The sequence below is a fragment of the Scyliorhinus torazame genome, chromosome 1 (assembly GCF_047496885.1).
Source record: "Scyliorhinus torazame isolate Kashiwa2021f chromosome 1, sScyTor2.1, whole genome shotgun sequence".
NCBI classification, from domain to species: domain Eukaryota; kingdom Metazoa; phylum Chordata; class Chondrichthyes; order Carcharhiniformes; family Scyliorhinidae; genus Scyliorhinus; species Scyliorhinus torazame.
Window position 1 is genome coordinate 19,456,370 of NC_092707.1, and position 27,775 is coordinate 19,484,144.

A 27,775-nucleotide genomic window follows, 5' to 3' on the forward strand; every position below is an offset into this window, starting at 1 on the left:
CGGGGAACACCTCCGGTTTTTGGACAATGGCAATGTCTAGTGTCCACCATCAGGGGGAGACATTGTTCCACCAATTGAGCCGCCCCTGTCAGTTCCGCTCTCCTCGTCGATCTGCGGGAGCTGCTTCAATGTTGGGACAGGCAGCGGCAAGATGTTGTTTCATTGAGTCGGTCAGGCCGCTGAGCCAACGCTTGGCTTTAGCCAAGACCTCATGCTAAACCCTGACGAATCACCGGCTGGGCCTCAAAAACGTTGATAGATTGACCGCACAGGAGGTCAGTCAGCCCGGGCCTGCCTGTGCTGACCAGGAAAGAGTCATCCAGCCTAACCCCACTTTCGGGCTCTTGCTCTGCGAGTCCTGCTGCCCCAACTGCGAATCCAAATGGTTTCTTAACGCAATGAGGGTTTCTACCTCCACAACCCTTTCAAAGCAGCAGGTTCCAGACTTGAACCATTCTCTCGCTGAAACTCCCCTCTAACCCTTCTCCCGGTTAGCCCCTGGTCATTGTCTCTGGAGATCAGACTGTCCAACCCATTCCATTGAGGCAGGTCAATTTTCATCGCTCAAACAATTTACTTCAATGAAATCTCTCCTCAGCCTCCAGCAATAGTTAGACCATAAGACATAGGAGCAGAATTAGGCCACTCGGCCCATCGAGTCGGCCACGCCATTCAATCATGGCTGATATTTTCTCATCCCCATTCTCCTGCCTTCTCCCCATAACCCCTAATCCCCTTATTAATCAAGAACCTATCTATCTCTGTCTTAAAGACACTCAGTGATTTGGCCTCCACAGCCTTCTGCGGCAAAGAGTTCCACAGATTCACCACCCTCTGGCTGAAGAAATTCCTCCTCATCTCAGTTTTAAAGGATCGTCCCTTTAGTCTGAGATTGTGTCCTCTGGTTCTAGTTTTTCCTGCAAGTGGAGACGTCCGGAGATGTCATTTCCGCGCCAGCTGGTGGGGCACCAAAGGCCTTTTCCGCCAGCTGGCGGGGCGGAAATTCAAGGTTGGGGCTCGGCCCCCAAAGATGCAGAGCATTCCGCACCTTTGGGGCGGCGCGATGCCCGTCTGATTTGTGCCGTTTTGGGCGCCAGTCGGCGGACATCGCGCCGTTTCCGGAGAATTTCGCCCCAGAACTCTAACCCCGTACTCTAGCTCAGGCGTAACTAGTGTCTTATGCAGTCCTCAGAGAGCCTGCACTACGCCTAATGAATAAAGTCTGCCACATACCCCCTTAATCACTTTATCGCTCTGCCCTGCCGCCCTCAGGCCTCTGTGGACGTGCATTCCAAGGCTCCTCCCTATTTCCCAGCTGGGAGATTGGGCCCAGTTCGGTGCACCCTCCTTTAAGAAGGTCGCCACGACTCCAGTGATGCGACCATCAATTCACGCGAAACAGAGAGTAGATGTAAACTGTGGCTTTAATCGCCCAGAACAGTGCCTGCCTGTGACTGGTCTGCTAGTGAGAGCCGCCTACAGGGCTGCTGCTCTTTATACCTCCCCTCAAGGGGCGGAGCCAGGGGCGGAGCCCACAAGGACACCAACATGATACATTACATGTAATATCGTACAATGGTCCATAGGTGGAGCCCACATGGGCAACAGCGTGATACAGTGACATACATGGTGAATGGTTAATGCAATACGTTCACCACACCCGGAGAGGCTGCGGAGGAGGTTTTTACCAGGACGATTCCAGAGTTGAGGGAGAACAATGATGTGGAGAGATTGGGGGAGCTGGGATTGTCCCCTGTGGAGCAGGGAAGGTTAAGGAGAGATTGCAAACACTAGTTAGGCCACAACTGCAGTACTGTGTGCAGCTCTGATCACCTCATTAAGGAAAGGATGTAATTGCGTTAGAGAGGGGACTGAAGGGGACGGAGGGGATTGTCCAGGATGTTGTCAGGACTGGAACATTGCGGCTGTGAGGAGAGATTGGAGAGGCTGAGGTTGTTCTCCTTGGAGCAGAGGAGGCTGAGGGGAGACTTGATTGAGATGGACCAAATTGTGAGGGGCCTGGGTTGGGTGGATGGGAAGGGCCTGGTTCCCTTAGCCGAGAGGTCAGTGACTAGAGAGGGAGTAGATTTAAAGTGTTGGAGGAAGATTAGAGGGGACGTGAGGAAAATTGTATTCACCCAGAGGGTGGTGGTGGCAGATAGCCCTCAACTCATTTAACGGGGTCTGGATCTGCAGCTAAAGTGCTGGGACCTGCAGAGCCGTGAGCCAAGTGGTGGAAATTGGGGTTAGGCTGGTGGCTTGTTATTCGGCCGGCCCAGACACGATGGGCCCAGTGGCCTCTGTTCTGTGCTGTTAGCGCCTTATGATTCTGTAGTTTGATAGAGTAAATAGAGATCATGGAATCCCTAGGCAGAAGGAGGCCATTTGGCCCGTCGAGTCTGCACCGACCCTCTGAAAGAGCGCCCTACCTAGACCCACTGACCCCCCCCCCCCCTATCCCCGTAACCCCACCTAACCCGCACGTCTTTGGACTGTGGAGGGAATGGGCAGCACGGTAGCCTTGTGGATAGCACAATTGCTTCACAGCTCCAGGGTCCCAGGTTCGATTCCGGCTTGGGTCACTGTCTGTGTGGAGTCTGCACATCCTCCCCGTGTCTGCGTGGGTTTCCTCCGGGTGCATAAATTGCCCTTAGTGGCCAAAATTGCCCTTAGTATTGGGATGGTTACTGGGTTATGGGGTTAGGGTGGAGGTGTTTACCTTGGGTAGGGTGCTCTTGCCAAGAGCCGGTGCGGACTCGATGGGCCGAATGGCCTCCTTCTGCACTGTAAAATCTATGATAATCTATGAAACCGGAGCACCCGGAGGAAACCCGCGCAGACACGGGGAGAAAGTGCAATTTCCCCCGCGGACAGACACCCGAGGCGGGAATCGAGCCCGGGACCCCTGGCGCTGGGAGGCAGCGGTGCTAACCACTGTGCCGCCCTGCCGAAAGGTTTCAGCGAGCAAGTGATTAAGTGGCCAGCGGCCATAGATTTAAGATAATTTGCGAAAGGCCTTCTGCCTGGAGGGGAGATGAGCAGAATTAGTTTTGCCGCAGTTGCTCGCAGAGACCCCGGAATGGGCTGCCCGATGGTCGAACGTTCAAAAGGGAATCGGTAAATACTTGAAAAGGGGACTGTTTCCAAGCTGGAAGCAGAGTGGGACTAATTGAATCATGCTGTCAAAGAGCACCGGCGTGACGGGCTGGATGGCCACATGTGCTGTACGATCATGTGATCATGTGAATTGTGACATTCCTTTCTTGCCTCAATCAGGGGACAACGCGGGCAAGGCGATGAACCCTCTGGTCACGGGTCTGTTTGGGGCGATAGCTGGCGCCGCCAGTGTGTTTGGTAATACCCCCCTCGACGTGGTAAAGACCAGAATGCAGGTACGAGCGTTCGAGACTGCCCGACACAGACCAAAGTTCCTTCTGATGGCTCAGTCATGGAATCCCGACCGTGCAGAAGGAGGCCATTCGGCCCATCGAGTCTGCACCGGCTCTTGGAAAGAGCGCCCTACCCAAGCCCACATCTCCACCCTATCCCCATAACCCAGTAACCCCACCCAACACTAAGGGCAATTATGGACACTAAGGGCAATTTATCACGGCCAATCCACCTAACCTGCACATCTTTGGACTGTGGGAGGAAACCGGAGCACCCGGAGGAAACCCACGCACACACGGGGAGGATGTGCAGACTCCGCACAGACAGTGACCCAAGCCGGGAATCGAACCCGGGACCCTGGAGCTGTGAAGCAACTGTGCTAACCACCGTGCTACCGTGCTGCGCCAAATGGAAGCAGATTCACGAGGAACTTTCAAAGCGGGAATTGAGTAAACACTTGGAAGGGGGAATTTGACTCTGTGGAGGAGCAGGGGTGGGCGGGACTAATTGGATAGCCCACCCCAAGCACGATGGGCCAAATGTCCTCCATCCGAGCTGTATGCTTAGACACTGGCGTTGCCACAGCGAGTCACCCGCATATCACTGACCAACCCCCTGGTATGAGCTGTCCCGCTGGGTCTCGCTAACCCTGGGTAAGGGCAGGAAAAGAACCGGCGCCTCACCCACTCCTGAAGGGACTGAGGGATCGACTTCTGGAGATAATGTCGGGGGGTGGGGGGGGGGGGCTTTGCTGTGAAAGATCCAAACCTCTTCGCCCACACCGCCCCCATTGCAAGGGGTTTGGGTGGCAAGAGATCAGGTGGGAAACTGGTGCGGAGAAGCTGTGTGGAGACGGCTGAGGCTGCGGGAGGCCCACTGTCTTCAGACTGGGCTCTCCAGCAGGCCGGGAGCATCCCGACCCACAGTGAATCAATAAATACTCATTGTGTCGAACGCTGGGTGCACGGGCGAGATTGGAAAAGAATGTTTTGTTCCCCGTATTTTAAATCTTGTCTTGATTGTTTTAGGGTTTGGAAGCGCATAAATACAAGAGTACCTGGGACTGCACTTTCAAAATAATGAAGCACGAAGGCCCCTTGGCGTAAGTAGAATTATTTAAGCTTTTATATAATAATCTCTATCAGCGTTCCAAGCAGGCTTACATTAACGCTGCAATGAAAGTTACTGTGAAAAGCCCCTAGTCGCCACATTCCGGCGCCTGTTCGGGTACACTGAGCGAGAATTCAGAATGTCCAATTCACCCAACAAGCACGTCTTTCGGGACTTGTGCTTTGGCTCAGCACGCCTGCCGAGGTGAGTCAGAAGGTTGTGGGTTCAAGTCTCACTCCAAGACTTCAGCTGAGTGCAGTTTCGAGGGCGTGCGGCGCCCGTTGGAGGTCCTGTCCTTTGGATAAAGTGTTGCGGGACTGAGGTCCTATCAGATCTCCCGGGTGGATGTGAAAGGTCCCATGGAACCATTTTAAAGAAGAATGGGGCTGTCGCCCTGGTCAACATCCATCCCGCCACTTACATCCATTTTGAGGAAACGAAAGAGGGGTGACCGGATTGTTACCACCTTGACGTGTATGGGATCTTGCTGTGCGCACATTGGCTGGCACGCTGTCACGACGGTTGATCTATTGACAGGAGATTGTGTTGAGTGGCCTCACGCCTGCTCCCCTGTCGAGCTAGCATACCGTCGGGAGGTGAACACCTCGGGTCGACGTGTTTCACTCCTGCTCGGTACCGTGTTAACCCACCTCGCCAGAGTGTGGTCTGTGAGTGACTCACTGACCCACATCATTACCCTCCCGCACCGCACCGAGCGCCCGCATCTTATTGCAGGTTCCAATCATTTTCTTAAAATTTCAGAGTACCCAATTCCTTTTTTTTTCCCAATGAAGGGGCAATTTAGCGCGGTCAACCCAGCTACCCCGCACATCTTTGGGTTGTGGGGGCGAGACCCACGCAGACACGGGGAGGAATGTGCAAACTCCACACGGACAGTGACCCGGGGCCGGGATCGAACCCGGGTCCTCGGCGCCGTGAGGCAGCTGTGCTAACCACTGCGCCGCCCCGCCACCCCCAGGTTCCAACCGTTGACCCCCTCCCAGAGCCTCCTGCTCTTTCCCGCTCCCCCGTCCCTCCCGCTGACACTAGTTTGTGACTCTGCAATCCGCAACCTGTCCCCCGATCATCACCACCCCACCCCCACCTCCTGCTGCTGCGTGACAGGAAGGTGCGCAGGATAACAACAACCGCTTGCATTTATCTAGCTCCTTTAACGCAGCAAAACCTCCCAAGGCGCTTCACTGGAGTGTTAACCCAGTTGAAGTTGAACCACACACCTAGATATTACAAAGAACAAAGAAAAGTACAGCACAGGAACAGGCCCTTCGGCCCTCCAAGCCCGTGCCGACCATGCTGCCCGACTAAACTACAATCTTCTACATCCTGGGTCTGTATCCCTCTATTCCCATCCTATTCATGTATTTGTCAAGATGCCCCTTAAATGTCACTATCGTCCCTGCTTCCACCACCTCCTCCGGCAGCGGGTTCCAGGCACCCACTACCCCCTGTGTAAAACAACCTGCCTCGTACATCTCCTCTAAACCTTGCCCCTCGCACCTTAAACCTATGCCCCCTAGTAATTGACCCCTCTGCCCTGGGAAAAAGCCTCTGACTATCCACTCTGTCTGTGCCCCTCATATTAAGACAGATGACTTGAAGTTTGGTCAAAGATTTGGTTTTAAGGAGCGTCAAGGGCGAGAGAGGGTGAGAGAGCTGGAGAGGTTTAGTGAGGGAATTTCAGAACTGGGGACCTTGACAGCTGAAAGCATGGCTCCAATGGTGGAGCGACTAATTGATTGATTGATTGATTTATTGTCACGTGTACAAAAGTATTTATCTGCGGCCAAGGGGACGTACACAGTAGACAAAAAGAATAATCGATAAAATACATCGACAAATTAGTAATTGGAGAATTGGGAATGCTCAAAAGGGTAGAACTGGAGGAGCAAAGGGGCGGGATTCTCTGATCCTGAGGCTAAGTGTTGACGCCGTCGTAAACGCCGTCGAGTCAAATGGGCACCGCGGGTCTACGCATGCGCGCTGCGGCCGGCGCAAACTCGTGCATGCGCGCTAGCTTCCTTCTCCGCCCCGGCCCCGACGCAACATGGCGGAGAGCTACAGGGGCCGGCGCGGAGTAAAAGAGGCCCCCACCAGGAGAGGCCGGCCCGCCGCTCGGTAGGTCCCGATCGCGGGCCAGGCCACGGTGGAGCCCACCTCCCCCGGGGTCGGATCCCCCCCCCGACCAGGCAGCCCCCCGCAGGATGGACGGCGAGGTCCCGCCAGGTAAGACCAAATGTGAATGGCGCCGGCGGGACTCGGGCTATCTTGGCGGCCACTCGGCCCATCCCGCGCGGAGACTCGCCGGCCGGCGCCGTGCTGACTGCGGCAGCGCCGATTCTCCGGTCACCCGTGTTGGGGCGTCGTCGCATGAATCGCGCCCGGCCCAGCGATTGTCCAACCCAGCCCCGGGGTCGGAGAATCCCACCCACGATATCTCTCCAGAGGGTTGCGGGCTAGAGGAGATTACAGAGATGGGATGGGGGGTTGAAGGGAGCGAGGCAATTGAGGGATTTGAAAACATGAATGGGAATTTAAAAATCACGGAATTGCTTCACCGGGAGGCAGTGAACAAGCACAGGGTCGATGGGTGAACAGGACTTGGCATTGTGTAGATATAAATCGATGGTTATAAATTGGCCTCTTCAATTCGAATTGTCTTTTTAAATTGTCGGTTGCAGAGGTTTTCTAGTCAGCTGTGTCCCAGATGTTGCAGCTGAGGGTTCATGTCCCCACGAGCAAGGCTGGGATAATTGCACAAGATATATGGAGCAGTGGTTGGCGAAGGCCGAATGTGTCTCACACCACTAAATCCCCTTCTCTGGGAGAGCGCAGACAGAGGGTGGGGGCAAAAGCCAGGACATGGGATGATTTGGGAGAAAGGAGTCAGCACCTTTTGATCCGGAGAATTAAAAAGAAGACTTTTAATAAGCAGCAGATGCATCCGCATCCGGCAGGAATATGTCGGGACTGACTATAAATCAGCAGCAAGACGAGGCAGACCGCGATCGAGTGGGCCATTTCAGCTAACTTGGAACTGAATTAAGTTACGTCTCCGTGGCTCAAGTTTCCAGTTTGTTTAACAACTGTGCCCTCTGGTCCTTGATTTTGCCACCAACAGATCCACAGAATCTCTACAATGCAGAAGGAGGCCATTCGGCCTACCAAGCCTGTACCGACCCTCTTCTCCACCTCCCCGCCCTATCTCTGTAACCCCACCTAACCTGCCCATCTTTGGACTGTGGGAGGAAACCGGAGCACCCGGAGGAAACCCGCGCAGACACGGGGAGAACGTGCAGACTCCGCACAGCCAGTGACCCAAGGCCGAATTGAACCCTGGTACTGTGAGGCAGCAGTGCTAACCACTACTGTGCCATCTACTCTGTCCAGGCCTCTCATGATTTTGAACATCTCTATTAAATCTCCCAGGAGAACAGTCCCAACCTCTCCCACCTACCGAACTAAAGTTCCTCCTCCCTCAGGTCATCCTCCTGCATCTTCCCTGATGCCTTCACATCTTTCTCCAAGTGCAGTGTCCAGCATTCATCGCCATACTCCAGGGGTCTATACCAGTTTGACATGACCCTCTTGCTCTTGGACACTCTGCCCCTATTAAGAACGCCCAGAATACGATCTGCTTTGTTAACTGTTCTCCCAGTCTCTTCTGCCACCTGTCATCACCTAGGCCCTTCTAGACCCGCCCCCTCTGCCCCCGTCCCCCTTTAGAATTGTCCCATTTTGTCTCTCTGCATTCTTCCTACCAAATTAAAATGGAGTCCAGCAGATAAAACCAAAATCTGGCAGAGTGCAAGACTTCACTTTCAAGAGGTGTGTACCAGGAGGTGCAACCAGCAACCCCCCCTGGGCTGGAGATAACCAACTGAGGCTATAGTTTTTTGTTGCTCATTTGGGAAATGATGGGAGTTGGGCAGAGGGAAGGCTGCCTGCCTTATAGTCAGGAATCATCCAGTTGGGGATGGTGGGATCACTTTGCATGCCGACTGGCTGTGGGTAGGTGGTGTGCCGTGAGCACAAACAATGGGGGTGGGGGTGGGGGGGGGGGGGGGGGTGCTGGAGGCCAGAGGTCATGTGACACACCTTGCCAGAACTGGCAACGCCAGCACTCAGCGTTGAGGTGGCGAGTTACGACAGGGCCCAGTTCCAGCGATGGCAGCCTCTATCGCTGTGCGGAACGGCAGATGATGGGGCGAAATTCTCCCCCAACAGCGTGATGTCCGCCGACTGGCGCCCAAAACGGCTCCAATCAGACGGGCATCGTGCCGGCCCAAAGGTGCGGAATGCTCTGCATCTTTGGGGGCCGAGCCCCAACATTGAGGGGCTAGGCCGGCGCCGGAGGGATTTCCGCCCCGCCAGCTGGCGCGGAAATGCGGCGCATGCGCGGGAGCGTCAGCGGCCGCCGATAATTTCCCACGCATGCGCAGTGGGGAGAGTCTCTTCCGTCTCGACCATGGCGGAGGCGGAAGGGAAAGAGTGCCCCCACGGCACAGGCCCGCCCGCGGATTGGTGGGCCCCGATCGCGGGCCAGGCCACCGTGGGGGCAACCCCTGGGGTCAGATCGCCCCGCGCCCCCCCCCCCCCCAGGACCCCGGAGCCCGCCCACACCGCCTGGTCCCGCCGGTAAATACCAGCTTTGATTTACGCCGGCGGGACAGGCAATTTCTGGGCGGGACTTCGGCCCATCCGGGCCGGAGAATTGAGCGGGGGGTCCCGCCAACCGGCGCGGCCTGATTCCCGCCCCCGCCCAATCTCCGGTACTGGAGACTTCGGCGGGGGCGGGATTCACGGCGGCCAACGACCATTCTCCGACCCGGCGGGGGGTCGGAGAATGACGCCCCTTGCGTTTGACTCAGGAATGAAGCACTTTTGCTGAGGGAGCATAGCACCGTTATGAGGTGCCCGTCACTGGAATAAGATATTAAACTGAGACTATGTCAGCCCTCTCAGGTGGAAGATGAAATATCCCACAGCACTGTTTTGAAGAAAAGCAGGTGAATTTCCCTTGTTCAATATTTACCCCGGCCATCAATAAATTAACTGGCCATTATCACATTTCCGTTGGTGGGAGCTTGCTGTGCGCAAATTGGCTGCTGCATTTCCTACATTACACCAGTGACTACACTTCAAAAGCCCTTCATTTGGCTGTAAATTTGGGACGTCCTTTGGACGTGAAAGGCGCTAGAGAAATGCAAGTTCATTATTTTTCTCCCCAACAGCGAAATGGGCTGGAGAATGATGCGGGGTACCTTCATTGGAGGTGATGCTTGTTTCGAAGTCTCCATTCTGAGGGGTTTGGTTAACTCTCACAACGGTAGCTGAGTGAAAGGAGGCTTTCCATGTAGTCGTAACCTATCAGCCCACGTTGTAGCAATGCCCTCCCTAGCAAAGCATCCGCGACACTGGTGGAGATGAAAATGGTGGGTGAAGAATCACAGGGACAGCGGGAATTCTGAAGGGAGTTGCCAAGAGCATCAGAGAGGAACTGATTGAAATCTTGCTCTCCTTTCCCCCTCCAACCCTCCCTCCCTCCCCTTTCCCCACCTTCTCAAACTCAATTCATATCAAATCTCTAGCCCACCTGCCAGTTTCAGCTGTGTGTTGTACAAGGCATCTCTCAATGTCGCTCGCTCCCTCTTTCTACCACATCATGAAAGCTCTGCACTGAGTGCTGAATTTGGTGCATTTGAGTGCGATAGTGAGAGTTTGGTGACCGAGGGAGTTAGGCGAGGAGGGAGTAAGGTGCTCCTTTCATTTTGTTTCCGACATTTCCGCAAAGAGTGCGAAGAGAGCCAGGAGTTTACAGAAAGTGTAGCTGACTGGGAGCAGGGTCGGAGGGCGGAGATCTAGTTAGTCCACAGGGCAGCTATATTCTGTCAGGTAAGAGGGGATGGAGGCTAGGCCAGTTACATGCTCCTCCTGTAGGATGTGGGTGGTGAGGGATACCACCGGTGTCCCCGCTGACTATACCTGCAGGAAGTGCACCCAACTTCAGCTCCTCAAAGACCGTGTTAGGGAACTGGAGCTGAAGCTGGATGAACTTCGGATCACCCGGGAGGCAGAGGGGGTGATTGAGAAGAGTTACAAGGAGGTAACCACACCCAAGGTACAGGACAAGAATAGCTGGGTTACAGTCAGGGGGAAAAAACAAACAGGCAGACAGTGCAGGGATCCCTCGTGGCCGTTCCCCTTCAAAACAAGTATACCATTTTGGATGCTGTTGGGGGGATGACCTACCGGGGGAAGGCCCTAGCGGCCAGGTCTCTGGCCCTGAGTCTGGCTCTGGGGCTCAGAAGGGACGGGGGGAGAATAGAAAAGCAATAGTTGTAGGAGATTCAATGGTTAGGGGAATAGATAGGAGATTCTGTGGTCGCGAGCGAGACTCCCGGAAGGTATGTTGCCTCCCGGGTGCCAGGGCCAGGGATGTCTCGGATCGTGTCTTCAGGATCCTTAAGGGGGAGGGGGAGCAGCCAGAAGTCGTGGTGCACATTGGTACCAACGACATAGGTAGGAAAAGGGGTGTGGAGGTAATAAACAAGTTTAGGGAGTTAGGCTGGAAGTTAAAAGCCAGGACAGACAGAGTTGTCATCTCTGGTTTGTTGCCGGTGCCACGTGATAGCGAGGCTACGAATAGGGAGAGAGTGCAGTTGAACACGTGGCTGCAGGAATGGTGTAGGAGGGAGGGCTTCAGGTATTTGGATAATTGGAGCGCATTCTGGGGAAGGTGGGACCTGTACAAGCAGGACGGGTTGCATCTGAACCAGAGGGGCACCAATATCCTGGGAGGGAGGTTTTCTAGTACTCTTCGGGAGGGTTTAAACTAATTTGGCAGGGGAATGGGAACCGGATTTGTAGTCCAGCAACTAAGGTAGCCGATATTCAGGACGCCAAAGCGTGTAATGAGGCAGTGGGGAAGGGAACACTGACAAAGGAGAGTACTTGCAGGCACGGAGATGGGTTGAAGTGTGTATACTTCAACGCAAGAAGCATCAGGAATAAGGTGGGTGAACTTAAGGCATGGATCGGTACTTGGGACTACGATGTGGTGGCCATCACGGAAACTTGGATAGAAGAGGGGCAGAAATGGTTGTTGGAGGTCCCTGGTTATAGATGTTTCAATAATATTAGGGAGGGTGGTAAAAGAGGTGGGGGGGGTGGCATTATTAATTAGAGATATTATAACAGCTGCAGAAAGGCAGTTCGGGGAGTATCACCCTATTGAGGTAGTATGGGTTGAAGTCAGAAATAGGAAAGGAGCAGTCACCTTGTAGGGAGTTTTCTATAGGCCCCCCAATAGTAGCAGAGATGTGGAGGAACAGATTGGGAAACAGATTTTGGAAAGGTGCAGAAGTCATAGGGTAGTAGTCATGGGCGACTTTAACTTCCCAAATATTGAGTGGAAACTCTTTAGATCAAATAGTTTGGATGGGGTGGTGTTTGTGCAGTGTGTCCAGGAAGCTTTTCTAACACAGTATGTAGATTGTCCGACCAGAGGAGGGGCAATATTGGGCAAGTGATAGATTTGTTAGTGGGGGAGCATTTTGGAGATAGTGACCACAATTCTGTGACTTTCACTTTAGTAATGGAGAGGGATAGGTATGTGCAACAGGGCAAGGTTTACAATTGGGGGAAGGGTAAATACGATGTTGTCAGACAAGAATTGAAGTGCATAAGTGGGAACATAGGCTGGCAGGGAAGGACACAAGTGAAATGTGGAACTTGTTCAAGGAACAGGTGCTACGTGTCCTTGATATGTATGTCCCTGTCAGGCAGGGAAGAGATGGTCGAGTGAGGGAACCATGGTTGACAAGAGAGGTTGAATGTCTTGTTAAGAGGAAAAAGGTGATTTATATAAGGCTGAGGAAACAAGTTTCAGACAGGGCATTGGAGGGATACAAGATAGCCAGGAGGGAACTGAAGAAAGGGATTAGGAGAGCTAAGAGAGGGCATGAACAATCTTTGGCGGGTAGGATCAAGGAAAACCCCAAGGCCTTTCACACATATGTGAGAAATATGAGAATGACTAGAGCGAGGGTAGGTCCGATCAAGGACAGTAGCGGGAGATTGTGTATTGAGTCTGAAGAGTTAGGAGAGGTCTTGAACGAGTACTTTTCTTCTGTATTTACAAATGAGAGGGGCGATATTGTTGGAGAGGACAGTGTGAAACAGATTGGTAAGCTCGAGGAAATACTTGTTAGGAAGGAAGATGTGTTGGGCATTTTGAAAAACTTGAGGATAGACAAGTCCCCCGGGCCTGACGGGATATATCCAAGGATTCTATGGGAAGCAAGAGATGAAATTGCAGAGCCGTTGGCAATGATCTTTTCGTCCTCACTGTCAACAGGGGTGGTACCAGGGGATTGGAGAGTGGCGAATATCGTGCCCCTGTTCAAAAAAGGGACTAGGGATAACCCTGGGAATTACAGGCCAGTTAGTCTTACTTCGGTGGTAGGCAAAGTAATGGAAAGGGTACTGAAGGATAGGATTTCTGAGCATCTGGAAAGACACTGCTTGATTAAGGATAGTCAGCACGGATTTGTGAGGGGTAGGTCTTGCCTTACAAATCTTATTGAATTCTTTGAGGAGGTGACCAAGCATGTGGATGAAGGTAAAGCAGTGGATGTAGTGTACATGGATTTTAGTAAGGCATTTGATAAGGTTCCCCATGGTAGGCTTATGCAGAAAGTAAGGAGGCATGGGATAGTGGGAAATTTGGCCAGTTGGATAACGAACTGGCTAACCGATAGAAGTCAGAGTGGTGGTGGATGGCAAATATTCAGCCTGGATCCCAGTTACCAGTGGCGTACCGCAGGGATCAGTTCTGGGTCCTCTGCTGTTTGTGATTTTCATTAATGACTTGGATGAGGGAGTTGAAGGGTGGGTCAGTAAATTTGCAGACGATACGAAGATTGGTGGAGTTGTGGATAGTAAGGAGGGCTGTTGTCGGCTGCAAAGAGACATAGATATGATGCAGAGCTGGGCTGAGAAGTGGCAGATGGAGTTTAACCCTGAAAAGTGTAAGGTTGTCCATTTTGGAAGGACAAATATGAATGCGGAATACAGGGTTAACGGTAGAGTTCTTGGCAATGTGGAGGAGCAGAGAGATCTTGGGGTCTATGTTCATATATCTTTGAAAGTTGCCACTCAAGTGGATAGAGCTGTGAAGAAGGCCTATGGTGTGCTCGCGTTCATTAACAGAGGGATTGAATTTAAGAGCCTTGAGGTGATGATGCAGCTGTACAAAACTTTGGTAAGGCCACATTTGGAGTACTGTGTACAGTTCTGGTCACCTCATTTTAGGAAGGATGTGGAAGCTTTGGAAAAGGTGCAAAGAAGATTTACCAGGATGTTGCCTGGAATGGAGAGTAGGTCTTACGAGGAAAGGTTGAGGGTGCTAGGCCTTTTCTCATTAGAGCGGAGAAGGATGAGGGGCGACTTGATAGAGGTTTATAAGATGATCAGGGGAATAGATAGAGTAGACAGTCAGAGACTTTTTCCCCGGGTGGAACAAACCATTACAAGGGGACATAAATTTAAGGTGAAAGGTGAAAGATATAGGCGGGATATCAGAGGTAGGTTCTTTACCCAGAGAGTAGTGGGGGCATGGAATGCACTGCCTGTGGAAGTAGTTGAGTCGGAAACATTAGGGACCTTCAAGCAGCTATTGGATAGGTACATGGATTACGGTAAAATGATATAGTGTAGATTTATTTGTTCTCAAGGGCAGCACGGTAGCATTGTGGATAGCACAATTGCTTCACAGCTCCAGAGTCCCAGGTTCGATTCCGGCTTGGGTCACTGTCTGTGAGGAGTCTGCACGTCCTCCCCGTGTCTGCGTGGGTTTCCTCCGGGTGCTCCGGTTTCCTCCCACAGTCCAAAGATGTGCGGGTTAGGTGAATTGGCCAATGATAAATTACCCTTAATGTCCAAATTGCCCCTGGTGTTGGGTGGAGGTGTTGAGTTTGGGTAGGGTGCTCTTTCCAAGAGCCGGTGCAGACTCAAAGGGCCGAATGGCCTCTTTCTGCACTGTAAATTCAATGATAATCTATGATTAATCTAGGACAAAGGTTCGGCACAACATCGTGGGCCGAAGGGCCTGTTCTGTGCTGTATTTTCTATGTTCTATGTTCTATCATCTGTCAGTCAGGCCCAGCTCCTTCGGGCATCTTAAAGAGAACTTTGTTGTTGGGCAGGTCGGTGGGAGATTCCTGAAAAGCCCCCATCCCCTCCCCTCCCCATACCTCTGCCCCCCCCCCCCCCCCCGGCACCACCCATTGCCACCCTTTCCCCTGCACCCCCACCCACCACACCACGCTACATCTCCCCTCCCCTGCACCGTCCCCGGGCAGTCCTCCCCCGCACCATCCACTGCCCCAAACCCCATTTGACCTCCTGATAAGATTTGTGTGTAAATTTAGGGGAGGCGGTGGTATGGTCACTGGTCGAGGAATCCCGAATCCCCAGGGAACTGCTCTGGGGACCTGGGTTCAAATCCCACCGGGGAAGATGGTGGAATTCGGATTCAATGAACAACTGAAATTAAAAGTCTTACGATGACCATGAAACCATTGTTGATTGTTGTATAAAACCCATATGGTTCACTAGTGTCCTTTAGGGAAGGAAATCTGCCGTCCTATCCAGTCTGGCCTACATCTGACTCCAGACCCACAGCAATGTGGTTGACTCTTAACTGCCCCCCTCAAGGGCAATTAGGGATGGGTAATAAATGTGGCTGGTTTAGCACAGGGCTAAAGAGCTGGCTTTGAAAGCAGACCAAGGCAGGCCGGCAGCACGGTTCCATTCCCGTACCAGCCTCCCCGAACAGGCGCCGGAATGTGGCGACTAGGGGCTTTTACAGGGGCTGTTTAGCACAGGGCTAAATCGCTGGCTTTGAAAGCAGACCAAGGCAGGCCAGCAGCACGGTTCGATTCCCGTACCAGCCTCCCCGAACAGGTGCCGGAATGTGGCGACTAGGGGCTTGTCACAGTAACTTCATTTGAAGCCTACTTGTGACAATAAGCGATTTTCATTTCATTTTCATTTCAAATGCTGGTGCATCCCATGAACGAAAGAAAATGAAAGAAAATTTAATTTTCACCAGTTGACCCCGGGGATGTGCGTGTCACTGACATGACTGACGTTTATTATTACCCACCATTATTCCAGGAACCTGTAACAGTTCATTATCACACTGCTGTTTACACCTAGTTGCTGTGTTCCATACTTTGCAATAGTGACTACCCTTCAAAACAATACTTCCTTGGTTGTAAAGAGCGTTGAGGTGTCCTGAGATTGTGCGAGGCGCGCTATAAATGTGGGCTTTTCTTCTGGAGCCGCTGCAGTCCATGAGGTGTAGGTTTTAAAAATTAATTTACGGGATGTGTGTGTCGCTGGTGTTATGGGCCAGGGTTTAGAGAACCCCCAAAGTGTATCATGGAGTTCACCTGACCCACAACTTTTAATAGATTGTGGTATGGGGAGCACACGGCCCACTCTACAGGTGTGGTACAGCAGAAATGGAAAAGTATTTTGTGAAGCAAAACAATGTTTATTCTATGAACTCAAGTTAACCTTTTTAAAACAAACAGTGAATATCTTAGCAACCATTAATTCAAAGATAACCCCCTAAGCCGACAACACTAAGTAATCCTTTAAGCTGTCCTTTTAACATCCAAAAGACTTAACAAACCTTTAAACAGGAGCACATTAGGTTCACATTCACTATTGAGAACACTTATAATTCTGAATTCATCAAATGATCCAGAAATAGTCTTTGGATGGCAGAGATCAACAGGACAGCTCTTTGTTTAACTTCAGCTGCAGCTCACTGGAAAACCCAGACACACCCAAGCTTTTTCTCAAAGTGAAACTAAAAAGCAGAACCAGAGCTCCGCTCCACCCACACTCTGACATCACTGCAGTAACAGGAGCAGCCAAACATTTCTTAAAGCGACATTCTCATGACACACTTTGGAAACAAAAACAAGGAGGCAGACTATTATCTGAATGGCCATAAATTAGCAGAGGCGAACGTACAACAAGACCTGGGTGTCCTCGTACACCAGTCACTGAAGAGAAGCATGCAGGTGCAGCAGGTGATAAAGAGGCAAATGTTATGCTATCCTTCATAGTGAGAGGATTCGAGTGCAGGAGCAGGGATGTCTTTTTTTAAATGAATTTAGGGTACCCAAATTTCTTTTTCCAATTAAGGGGCAATTTAGAGTGGCCAAACCACCTACCCTGCACATCTTTGGGCTGTGGGCATGAGACCTACACAGACATGGGGAGAATGTGCAAACTCCGCACAGGCAGTGACCTGGATCCGTGATCGAATCGGGGTCCTCAGCACTGTGAGGCAGCAGTGCTAACCACTCCACCACCATGTCGCCCGGGGAGCAGGGATGTCTCGCTACAATTATACAGGGCCTTGGTGAGGCCACACCTGGAATACTGCGTGCAGTTTTGGTCTCCTCATTTGAGGAAGGATGTTCTTGCTCTCAAGGGAGTGCAGCAAAGGTTTACCAGACTGATTCCAGGGATGGCGGGACTGAATTATGAGGTGAGATTGAGTCGGATAGGATTGTATTTGCTGGTGTTTAGAAGAGTGAGGTGGGATCTCATAGAAACCTATACAATTCTAACGGGACTGGGCAGGGTCGATGCAGGAAGGATGTTCCTGATGGTGGGTGTGTCCAGGACCAGGGGCCACAGTCTGAGGATACTGGGTAGACCAGTTAGGACAGAGTTGAGGAGATATTTCTTCACCCAGAGAGTGGTGAGCCTGTGGAATTCGTTACCACAGGAAGTAGATGAGGCCAAAACATTGTATGTTTTCAAGAGGCAGTTAGATATAGCGCTTGGGGCGAAGGGGATATGGGGGGAAGGCGGGATTAGGCTATTGAGTTGGATGATCAGCCATGATCATAATGAATGGCGGAGCGGGCTCGAAGGGCCAAATGGCCTCCTGTTTCTATTTTCTATTTTTCTACGATCTCATCGAATGGTGGAGCTGGCTTGAGGGGTTGACGGGCCTCCTCTCGTCCCCCCCGTGTTATTTCGGAGTGTGCCTCAGAACAAAGGGTGAGCGATTCCTTCCCTTGGGAGATTGTGGTGTCAGATCTTTGGTCGATTTGAAGAGAATTTTTTTTTCCCCCTGCGAATTGTTCTGGTCCGGAGTGCCTCAAAGGGAGGAGGAGGCAGATTCGACAATAACTTTTAAATGGGAGTTGGATAGAAAAGGACCAATTGGTTGGGCAGTAGGGGAAGAGCAAGGGTGAGGGGGTGGGGGGGGGTTGGGGCTAATTAGATAGCTCTTTGAAAGACCCAGCTCAGACACGATGGGCTGAATTACCTCCTTCCAATGCTGTGCCCTTTTGTGGGGGGCTGCCAACTCTGGTTGGGCTGATTTACAAGAGCCAGCTTTGCCCCGCCTCTTGCATGCCCGCCATCAGTCGCCCAACACACCCATTCACATCATATCCCACTGCCCATTGAAGAGCAAATGGGATCTTCACTGTCCGACTGGACAATTTTCAGACAACCTTTCTCCCTCTGAAACACAGAATTGCTACGGCCAAGGAGGCCATTCAGCCCATCGGGTCTGCACCAACGTACCGAAAGAGCACCTCAACCCAGGCCCACTCCCCCACCCTCTGCCTGTAACTCCACATAACCGTTGGACACTAAGGGGCAATTGATCACGGCCAATCCACCTAACCTGCACCTCTTTGGACTGTGGGAGGAAGCCGGAGCACCCGGAGGAAACCCACGCGCACACGGGGAGGAATTCCACACAGTCACCCAAGGTCGGAATTGAACCAGGGTCCCTGCGCAATGAGGCAGCAGTGGGGTAACCACTGTCCCACCATGCCACCCAACGGTTGGCATTGTTATCAGGTCCACTCCCTGTACCAGCTGAGGTTGTCCTTCAGGCCTGCTTTATCTACTTGTCCCGTTGTGATATGATGGAAAGGTGGCTAGAGTTAGAGATGAGTGGGGAGCCTCGCTGAGTAACCCTTGGACAATTGGGGACAGCACGTGAAGGGAGAGAGAGAGAATGGGTGGAAGCCTTGAAAGAAAATGTAAAGGAAAAAAAACTTTTCTTCACTGTCTTCAAGATATTTTTCCAGGGCTTTTGCTCATTAAATATTAGCCCTTAAATCCTGGAGATTCCTGGAGAAAAGTGCTGAGTTGGCAACCCGAATTAAATATCTTTTGTCTTACCCCCCCTCCCCCCTCCCCCCCCTCCCCAAGGTTTTACAAAGGGACCGTTCCACGCCTCTGTCGGGTTTGCCTGGATGTCGCCATCGTTTTCATCATCTATGAAGAAGTGGTGAAGGTGCTGAACAAGGTTTGGAAGACAGACTGAAGTTTTTGGCGGAGTGGGGGGTGGGGTGGGGGGAGGGTGGCGGTTGCAGGACACCATTGCCGTGGCGACCGGGAGGGCGGGGGAGCAGGTGACCACGCGAAGGAACAACTGGATTTCGACAAGAAGAGGGGACGACGTACGCATCTCGAATCGGCCAACTCTGAAGGGTGATTGCGTCAGATTGTACGATTTAATCTGTGAGCCAATCACGTCGGGTAACAGAAGGAGTTAAATTATTACTGTAGCCAAGTGATCTGTGGCCTTGGTAGCATATTATGTGCCAATAGTTGGTGAGGCCTGTTTGAATATTTTTGTTTTATTTGTGCCAAAGTGACTATCGTCTTTTTAATGTCTGTTTTATTATCGTGAGAAGGGGTTTAGGAGATGAATTACTAATTGTTTTAAGTGCCTACAGACCGCGAAACAAAAACTGTTTGAACAAAATGGATTCCCAGTGCTGAGGCCTCATTGGCAGATGGTGTGGGGGGGGGATCATGTGACCATGGGAACAGTTGCCGTGGATCATGGGTAACCATTTTAGAGGCCTTGCCTATCCCAAATGGCTTGAAGACAAGGCAATTAAGATGGAGTGACGATCCTGATCAGCCGTGGTCTCATTGAATGGCCTCCTCTGGTTCCGGCCCCGCCGTGGCGAGATCCGTCGCTAGGGATTGCGACTGGCCGGCCAAAATTCCACTGACATTCCCCAGGACCAGAAGGTCCCGGCAGTGGGCGGGGCCAAAAAAATCCGGGCCTCGTGTTCCTAGCCCACAACCACAGCCTGTTGCCATCCTGCGGAGATGCAGTGCCCATTTTACCCTTTCGTTCTTACTCTGCCGAGTCCAGCTCTTTAAATTGTTCTATTGTTGTCAATTTGAACTGTTAATTTGTCCGTCTCTTACTCCGAAGGGGTGGTTCCATCTGTGAATGTAAATTAATTGGTGGAGGGGCAGGGGAGGGGTTGAGGGAGGGGGTCAGTGTTTCATGTTGTAATGGGCCTGTGACTGGAAGATGGATAATTTTTAAAAAATAAATTTAGGGTACCCAATTATTACTTTTTTTCCCAATTATGGGGCAATTTCGCGTGGCCAATCCACCTACCCGGCACATCTTTGGATTGCGGGGGTGAAACCCACGCAGACACGGGGAGAATGTGCAAACTCCACACGGACAGTGACCCCAGGGCCGGGATTTGAACCCGGGTCCTCAGCGCCATGAGGCAGCAGTGCTAACCACTGTGCCGCGTGCCGCCCCGGAAGGTGGATAATTGGGTAGGCCGCAAAGCCGCCTCCTCCACCAACTCTTCACATTTACTGTCAACTCAAAACTGTGTGCCGTAACGTTGATAGCGAAAGGGAAATAGTCCAACCTTGTGGCCCTTTGGGCGTGTGGTGGCAGAAGGTTCACTGTTCCGTAGGATGGCAACTCCTCGGGATCCGCAAGCAGTCACACCGCCAATGGCGTCTTACCCACAATGCACCGCTATGTTACTTCATGTTGGCCCTCCTGAGGGGCTTGTTCCAAAGAACCCAAATTGCCTTGAAGGAGGAGGGGTGCAGGCAGGCCGTTTCCACCGCTGTTTGGCGTGGGCGCAAGGAGCACTGGAACACTGCTGCCATCTGCCCAGCACCGCCTGGCCTTTCACCGCTGAGCCGAGACAAATTTCAAACTTGAATGAAATAAACGAAGCTGGAATAAAAAGCTGGCACCTGACCATGTGGCGAGGTGGATTATCATTTTTTTTTTTTAAAACCGCATCTGGTTCATTAACATCCTTTGGGGAAGGAAATCCGCCGTCCTTACCTGGTCTGGCCTACACGTGACCCCCGACCCACAGTTGGGTGACCTGTTAACTGCCCTCTGAAATGGCCCAGCAAGCCTGAAAGTGACTTGCCACCACCTCCTCGAGGGTAATTCAGGATGGTGCGTAAATGCTGGACTTGCCAGGGTAACATCGTACGAACGATTTTATGAGATAAGCAAAAAAGAATGTTTGTTTCTCTTGTAAGCGAAAATGCTTGTGTGAGAAGGCGGCGCTCCATTAGATCTGTGCCACAGACTGGCATTGACCAGATACGAATTACCCCAACCTCACCCCACCGTCACATCTCTCAATGTTGTGTAGTCTGTTCAAGATGTTTTTATCATCGTGATTTCTGTATTTTATTATTTTTCTCTCTCAGTTTTGAGCAATGTTTACAATATTATGTATTGAGAATAATAAATTAATTGTGAATTAATCATCTGGACTTCCGTTCTTATTTACCAGCAAAGATCCAGTTAAAGCGAGGGTGGTGGGAACTTTTGTGCTCGCGCCCTGGAGTAGGACCTGAACCCATCGCCTTCTAATAATAATAATCTTTATTGCCACAAGGAGGCTTACATTAACTACTGCAATGAAGTTACTGTGAAAATCCCCCGTTCGCCACATTCCGGCGCCTACACGGAGGGAGAATTCAGAATGTCCAATTCACCTAACAAGCACGTCTTTCGGGACCGGAGGAAACCGGAGCACCCGGACGAAACCCACGCAGACACGGGGAGAACGTGCAGACTCTTACAGACAGTGACCCAAACCGGGAATCGAACCTGGGTCCCTGGCGCTGTGAAGCAATAGTGCTAACCACTGTGCTTCCCCGGCATAAAGCTAAGTGCACTACCGGTTGAGGCACAGCTGATACTGTTAAACTGGGCTGGGTCTATTTGTGACCAATAACACCCCTTTTCCCCCTCCACCAACTGACAGTTCTGTGATTTTTGTGATAAGAATGACCAGGTGTCCTGATGGAGTAATATAGGGAGAAAGTCTCTCCACTGACCAGAGGACACAGTTGACCCTCTGAGCGAGTGATGCACTGTCAGAGGGTCAGTACTGAGGGAGTGCTGCACTGTCCGAGGGAGTCCTGCACTGTCAGGCGCAGTACTGAGGGAGTGTTGCACTGTCAGAGGGTCAGTACTGAGGGAGTGCTGCACTGTCAGAGGGAGTGCTGCGCTGTCAGAGGGTCAGTACTGAGGGAGTGCTGCACTGTCAGAGGGAGCGCTGCACTGTCAGAGGGTCAGTACTGAGGGAGTGCTGCACTGTCAGAGGGTCAGTACTGAGGGAGTGCTGCACTGTCAGAGGGTCAGTACTGAGGGAGTGCTGCACTGTCAGAGGGTCAGTACTGAGGGAGTGCTGCACTGTCAGAGGGTCAGTACTGAGGGAGTGCTGCACTGTCAGAGGGTCAGTACTGAGGGAGTGCTGCACTGTCAGAGGCTCAGTACTGAGGGACTGCTGCACTGTCAGAGGGTCAGTACTGAGGGAGTGCTGCACTGTCAGAGGCTCAGTACTGAGGGAGTGCTGCACTGTCCGAGGGAGTGCTGCACTGTCCGAGGGAGTGCTGCACTGTCAGACGCAGTACTGAGGGAGTGTTGCACTGTCAGAGGGTCAGTACTGAGGGAGTGCTGCACTGTCAGACGCAGTACTGAGGGATGTGTTGCACTGTCAGAGGGTCACTACTGAGGGAATGCTGCACTGTCAGAGGGTCAGTACTGAGGGAGTGATGCACTTGCAGAGGGTCAGTACTGAGGGAGTGCCGCACTGTCAGAGGGTCAATACTGAGGGAGTGCCGCACTGTCAGAGGGTCAGTACTGAGGGAGTGCTGCACTGTCAGAGCGTCAGTACTGAGGGAGTGCTGCACTGTCAGAGGGTCAGTACTGAGGGAGTGCTGCACTGTCGGAGGGTCAGTACTGAGGGAGTGCCGCACTGTCAGAGGGTCAGTACTGAGAGAGTGGCGCACTGTCAGAGGGTCAGTACTGAGGGAGTGCCGCACTGTCAGTGGCAGTACTGAGGGAGTGCTGCACTGTCAGAGGGAGTGCTGCACTGTCAGACGCAGTACTGAGGGAGTGTTGCACTGTTAGAGGGTCAGTACTGAGGGAGTGTTGCACTGTTAGAGGGTCAGTACTGAGGGAGTGATGCACTGTCAGAGCGTCAGTACTGAGGGAGTGCTGCACTGTCAGAGCGTCAGTACTGAGGGAGTGCTGCACTGTCAGAGGGTCAGTACTGAGGGAGTGCTGCACTGTCGGAGGGTCAGTACTGAGGGAGTGCCGCACTGTCAGAGGGTCAGTACTGAGAGAGTGGCGCACTGTCAGAGGGTCAGTACTGAGGGAGTGCCGCACTGTCAGTGGCAGTACTGAGGGAGTGCTGCACTGTCAGAGGGAGTGCTGCACTGTCAGACGCAGTACTGAGGGAGTGTTGCACTGTTAGAGGGTCAGTACTGAGGGAGTGATGCACTGTCAGAGGGTCAGTACTGAGGGAGTGCCGCATTGTTAGAGGGTCAGTACTGAGGGAGTGCTGCACTGTCAGAGCGTCAGTACTGAGGGAGTGTTGCACTGTCAGAGGGTCAGTACTGAGGGAGTGCCGCACTGTCAGAGGGTCAGTACTGAGGGAGTGCCGCACTGTCAGTGGCAGTACTGAGGGAGTGCCGCACTGTCAGAGGGTCAGTGCTGAGGGAGTGCTGCACTGTCAAAGGGTCAGTACTGAGGGAGTGCCGCACTGTCAGAGGGTCAGGACTGAGGGAGTGCCGCACTGTCAGTGGCAGTACTGAGGGAGTGCCGCACTGTCAGAGGGTCAGTGCTGAGGGAGTGCTGCACTGTCAGAGGGTCAGTACTGAGGGACTGCTGCACTGTCAGAGGGTCAGTACTGAGGGACTGCTGCACTGTCAGAGGGAGTGCTGCACTGTCAGAGGGAGTGCTGCACTGTCCGTGGGAGTGCTGCACTGTCCGAGGGAGTGCTGCATTGTCAGACGCAGTACTGAGGGAGTGTTGCACTGTCAGAGGGTCACTACTGAGCGAGTGAACCACTGTCAGAGGGTCAGTACTGAGGGAGTGCTGCACTGTCAGACGCAGTACTGAGGGAGTGTTGCACTGTCAGAGGGTCACTACTGAGGGAGTGATGCACTTGCAGAGGGTCAGTGCTGAGGGAGTGCCGCACTGTCAGAGGGTCAATACTGAGGGAGTGCCGCACTGTCAGAGGGTCAGTACTGAGGGAGTGCTGCACTGTCAGAGGGTCAGTACTGAGGGAGCGCTGCACTGTCAGAGGATCAGTACTGAGGGAGTGCCGCACTGTCAGAGGGTCAGTACTGAGGGAGTGCTGCACTGTCAGAGGGTCAGTACTGAGGGAGTGCCGCACTGTCAGAGGGTCAGTACTGAGGGAGTGCCGCACTGTCAGAGGATCAATGCTGAGGGAGTGCTGCACTGTCAGAGCGTCAGTACTGAGGGAGTGCTGCACTGTCAGAGGGTCAGTACTGAGGGAGTGCTGCACTGTCAGAGGGTCAGTACTGAGGGAGTGCCGTACTGTCAGAGGGTCAGTACTGAGGGAGTGCCGCACTGTCAGAGGATCAATGCTGAGGGAGTGCTGCACTGTCAGAGCGTCAGTACTGAGGGAGTGCTGCACTGTCAGAGGGTCAGTACTGAGGGAGTGCCGCACTGTCAGTGGCAGTACTGAGGGAGTGCCGCACTGTCAGAGGGTCAATGCTGAGGGAGTGCTGCACTGTCAGAGGGAGTGCTGCAGTGTCAGAAGTTGGGTCACTCTGAGGGAACACAAACTGAGTGTCAATGAGCAGGTTATTGCTGAGTAAGTGCCGCCTGATCCATCAGCATCATTGGCCCAGGAAAATCTGACTTTACAGATGCTCCACATTAGGGGGTGACTAAAGCTTGTGCGTTGGTGGTGAGTCTTGAGGAACCTTTCACCGCTACAGAAATTCAGGTCGACGCCCCTTTCCTTATTTGCAAATCCCATGAATAATTTCTCCAGCCGTGACTGGGTTCTGATCTGAGTCCTGAACTTTGGGCTCCAGTCACTGATCAGGAAGGGACCTTTCAAAGCTGAGAGACGCAGCAGCAGCAGAGAGCTGGTTTCGCGGCAGTGGCTAAGTGCCAGGTCGGAACAGGAAAAGGCATCACTCTGCCGCTAGCTGATGCCATCAGCTGGCACAGCAGCTCGGCAATGAGTGACTGGTGCTGCCGACAGACTCTCCTTTCTGTTCCACCGAACAAAACCCTTTTCATGAAGTGGAGAGTCACTGAGAGCCCAGACCCACAAGCAGAAATTTGCATTTCTCCTCCTCATTGGATCGGTCCGGGAGGGCTGAAAGTCTCTCTGTACCTCGGCTGTTGGCCTTGAATTCATCTCTATTCTTCAGGAAGATCGTGTCACAATGGCATGAGAACGCAGTCTCTAATCTCCCATTCAAACCCAGTGTGCCTCCCCGACAGGCAGCAAATCCTCCCTCTCAATGAACTGACCTTAATCATGGAATCTTGCACGTTTGTCAAAGATTGTGGCATGAAAGGGTTTGCCTTTGAAATGTGAAATCCCAGCTTTTTAATGATTATTAAAATCAGTCATAAAATAATCTTCCTTTTTGTTATCCTTCTGTCATACGCACACACTCTCTCATCTCCGAATCAGTCCCACTCCAGAACCTTGGGCACCTAATTAAACAGAGGCCGCCTGCTCTCTCTCAGGTACAAAAACATCCTGTGGAACCACCTGAAATGTGGTAGAGTTCACCTTGGTCAATATTTAGGTGGGGTGACTGGGTTATGGGGATAGGTTGGAGGTGTGGGCTTAAATGGGGTGCTCGTGCCAAGGCACTCGATGGGCCGAATGGCACTGTAAATTCTATGATTCTAACACCGGTTAAACAGATTCTCTGGTCATTAGTCAGGCGCCGGAGTGTGGCGACTAGGGGATTTTCACAGTAACTTCATTGCAGTGTTAATGTAAGCCTACTTGTGACAATAAAGATTATTATTATTATGTTTTCTAGACGGTGTGTTTTCTTTACATTGCAACAGTCACTCGAGATTCGACTCTAAAGCACGTCGGGACGGTTGAGGACACTGGGTCTGCACTGGTTGCAGTTCAGAAGGATGAGGGGGGATCTTATTGAAACTTACAGGATAGAGTGGGGCCTGGATAGAGTGGACGTGGAGAGGCTGTTTCTACAAGTAGGAAAAACTAGAACCAGAGGACACAATCTCAGACTAAAGGGACGATCCTTTAAAACAGAGATGACGAGGAATTTCTTCAGCCAGAGGGTGGTGAATCTGTGGACTCATTGCGGCAGAAGGCTGTGGAGACCAAATCACTGAGTGTCATTAAGACAGTGATAATCTATATAATCTTTATTATTGTCTCAAGTAGGCTTACATGAACACTGCAATGAAGTTACTGTGAAAATCCCCCAGTCGCCATACTCCGGCGCCTGTTCGGGTACACAGAGGGAGAATTCAGAATGTCCAATTCACCTAACAAGCACATCTTTCGGGACCTGTGGGAGGAAACCAGAGCACCCGGAGGAAACCCACGCAGACACGGAGAGAAAGTGCAGACTCCGCACAGACAGTGACCCAAGCCGGGAATCGAACCTGGGACCCTGGAGATAGGTTCTTGATTAATAAAGGGATCAGGGGTTATGGGGAGAAGGCAGGAGGACGGGGATGAGAAACATATCCGCCATGATTGAAACTAGAGATTTGTTTGCAACTCTCTAAACTGGATGTTCCCGTCACTCAGCTGTGCAAAACCAGAGTGTTACATGGGTTTGATATTTTTCACCAGCCCCGTGGGAATCAGGGGCCATACTTTCTGCGACCTACATCCTAAACTCTAGAATTCCTTCTCTAAACATCTCCCCCCACCCTCCTCGTTTAAGACGCTTAATAACTACCTCTTTGATCGAAACTCAATTATGGTCTTAAGCTCTCTCTAGGTGGTTAACTGTCAAAATGTGTTTGACAATGCTCTTGCCATGTTGCACTATTTTAAAGGTGCTATATAAATGCAAGATTTAAAATATTCCTTCGCGGGATGTGGGTGTTGCTGGCTTGTCCAGTATTGCCCATCCCTAATTGCCCTAGAGGAGGTGTTGTTGTCGCAGTCTGAATCTATCCCTACGAGTCTCCCTGACTCTGTATGTGTGTGTGTGTGTGTGTGTGTCCCTTATCGCTTTCGAATAAAAAGTTCAGGCAGATTATGTCACAACGTTTCAGCAAGGGGTAAAGAGGTTGCACATACGGGCAGAATTCATGTACGTCATGGAATCTGTACAGCGAGGTGATGTTGTGTCAATCCTGCCGATCCACGTCTGAGTGAGCAGACAGCAGTGTCTCTGATGGTGTCTTGCTGTTTTGTTCACTAATGCTGCCAGCTCAGTTGCCTGTCCATTTTATTCAGTGAATTGGAAAACCAAGGGGGCCCCCTCTGAGGCAGAGCTCTTTGAATATGAGTGCTCAGTAGCATTACTGGTAGCTCAGTGTGTATGATGTCGAGACAGCCCTCTTCGGTTTGCCCTCATGTCTGGGTGTGGGTAACGGTGGAGTTTGACCCATCAAAAACTCTTGTCCTTTCCGGCATAGAGGACTGATAATCTTTGCAGAAAATGTGCACAACAGCCATCAGCCCAGTTCCCTCAAGGCACGGTGGCACAGTGGTTAGCACTGTGGCTTCACAGCGCCAGGGTCCCAGGTTCGATTCCGGCTTGGGTCACTGACTGTGCGGAGTCTGCACGTCCTCCCCGTGTGTGCGTGGGTTTCCTCCGGGTGCTCCGGTTTCCTCCCACTGTCCAAAGACGTGCAGGTTAGGCGGATTGGACATGCTGAATTGCCCTTCGTGTCCAAAAAGGTTAGGAGGGGTTATTGGGTTATGGGGATAGGGTGGAAGTGAGGGCTTAAGTGGCTCGGTGCAGACTCGATGGGCCGAATGGCCTCCTTCTGCACTGTATGTTCTATGTATCTATGTGCGGGGGGGGTATCTATCCACTGTGCCACAAAACCTCCCTAATACCATTTATATGTATTTCCTAGTACAATATGTTAGAAAATAGGGTC

The 27,775-nt window shown here is 52.0% G+C and overlaps 1 protein-coding gene across 1 annotated transcript in view; it reads left to right on the forward strand.

Annotated features, from left to right (window-relative positions):
* The window catches only part of LOC140430856 (tricarboxylate transport protein, mitochondrial-like), a 181,945-nt gene extending 160,804 nt beyond the window's left edge, over window positions 1–21,141 (forward strand). The window contains exons 8-10 of the mRNA XM_072466029.1: window positions 3,277–3,392; window positions 4,419–4,492; window positions 18,787–21,141. Coding sequence (XP_072322130.1) covers window positions 3,277–3,392; window positions 4,419–4,492; window positions 18,787–18,901 — 305 coding nt within the window. The 3' untranslated portion in view covers window positions 18,902–21,141. The remainder of the gene's footprint in view (window positions 1–3,276; window positions 3,393–4,418; window positions 4,493–18,786) is intronic.
* The last annotated feature ends 6,634 nt before the right edge of the window (window positions 21,142–27,775 follow it).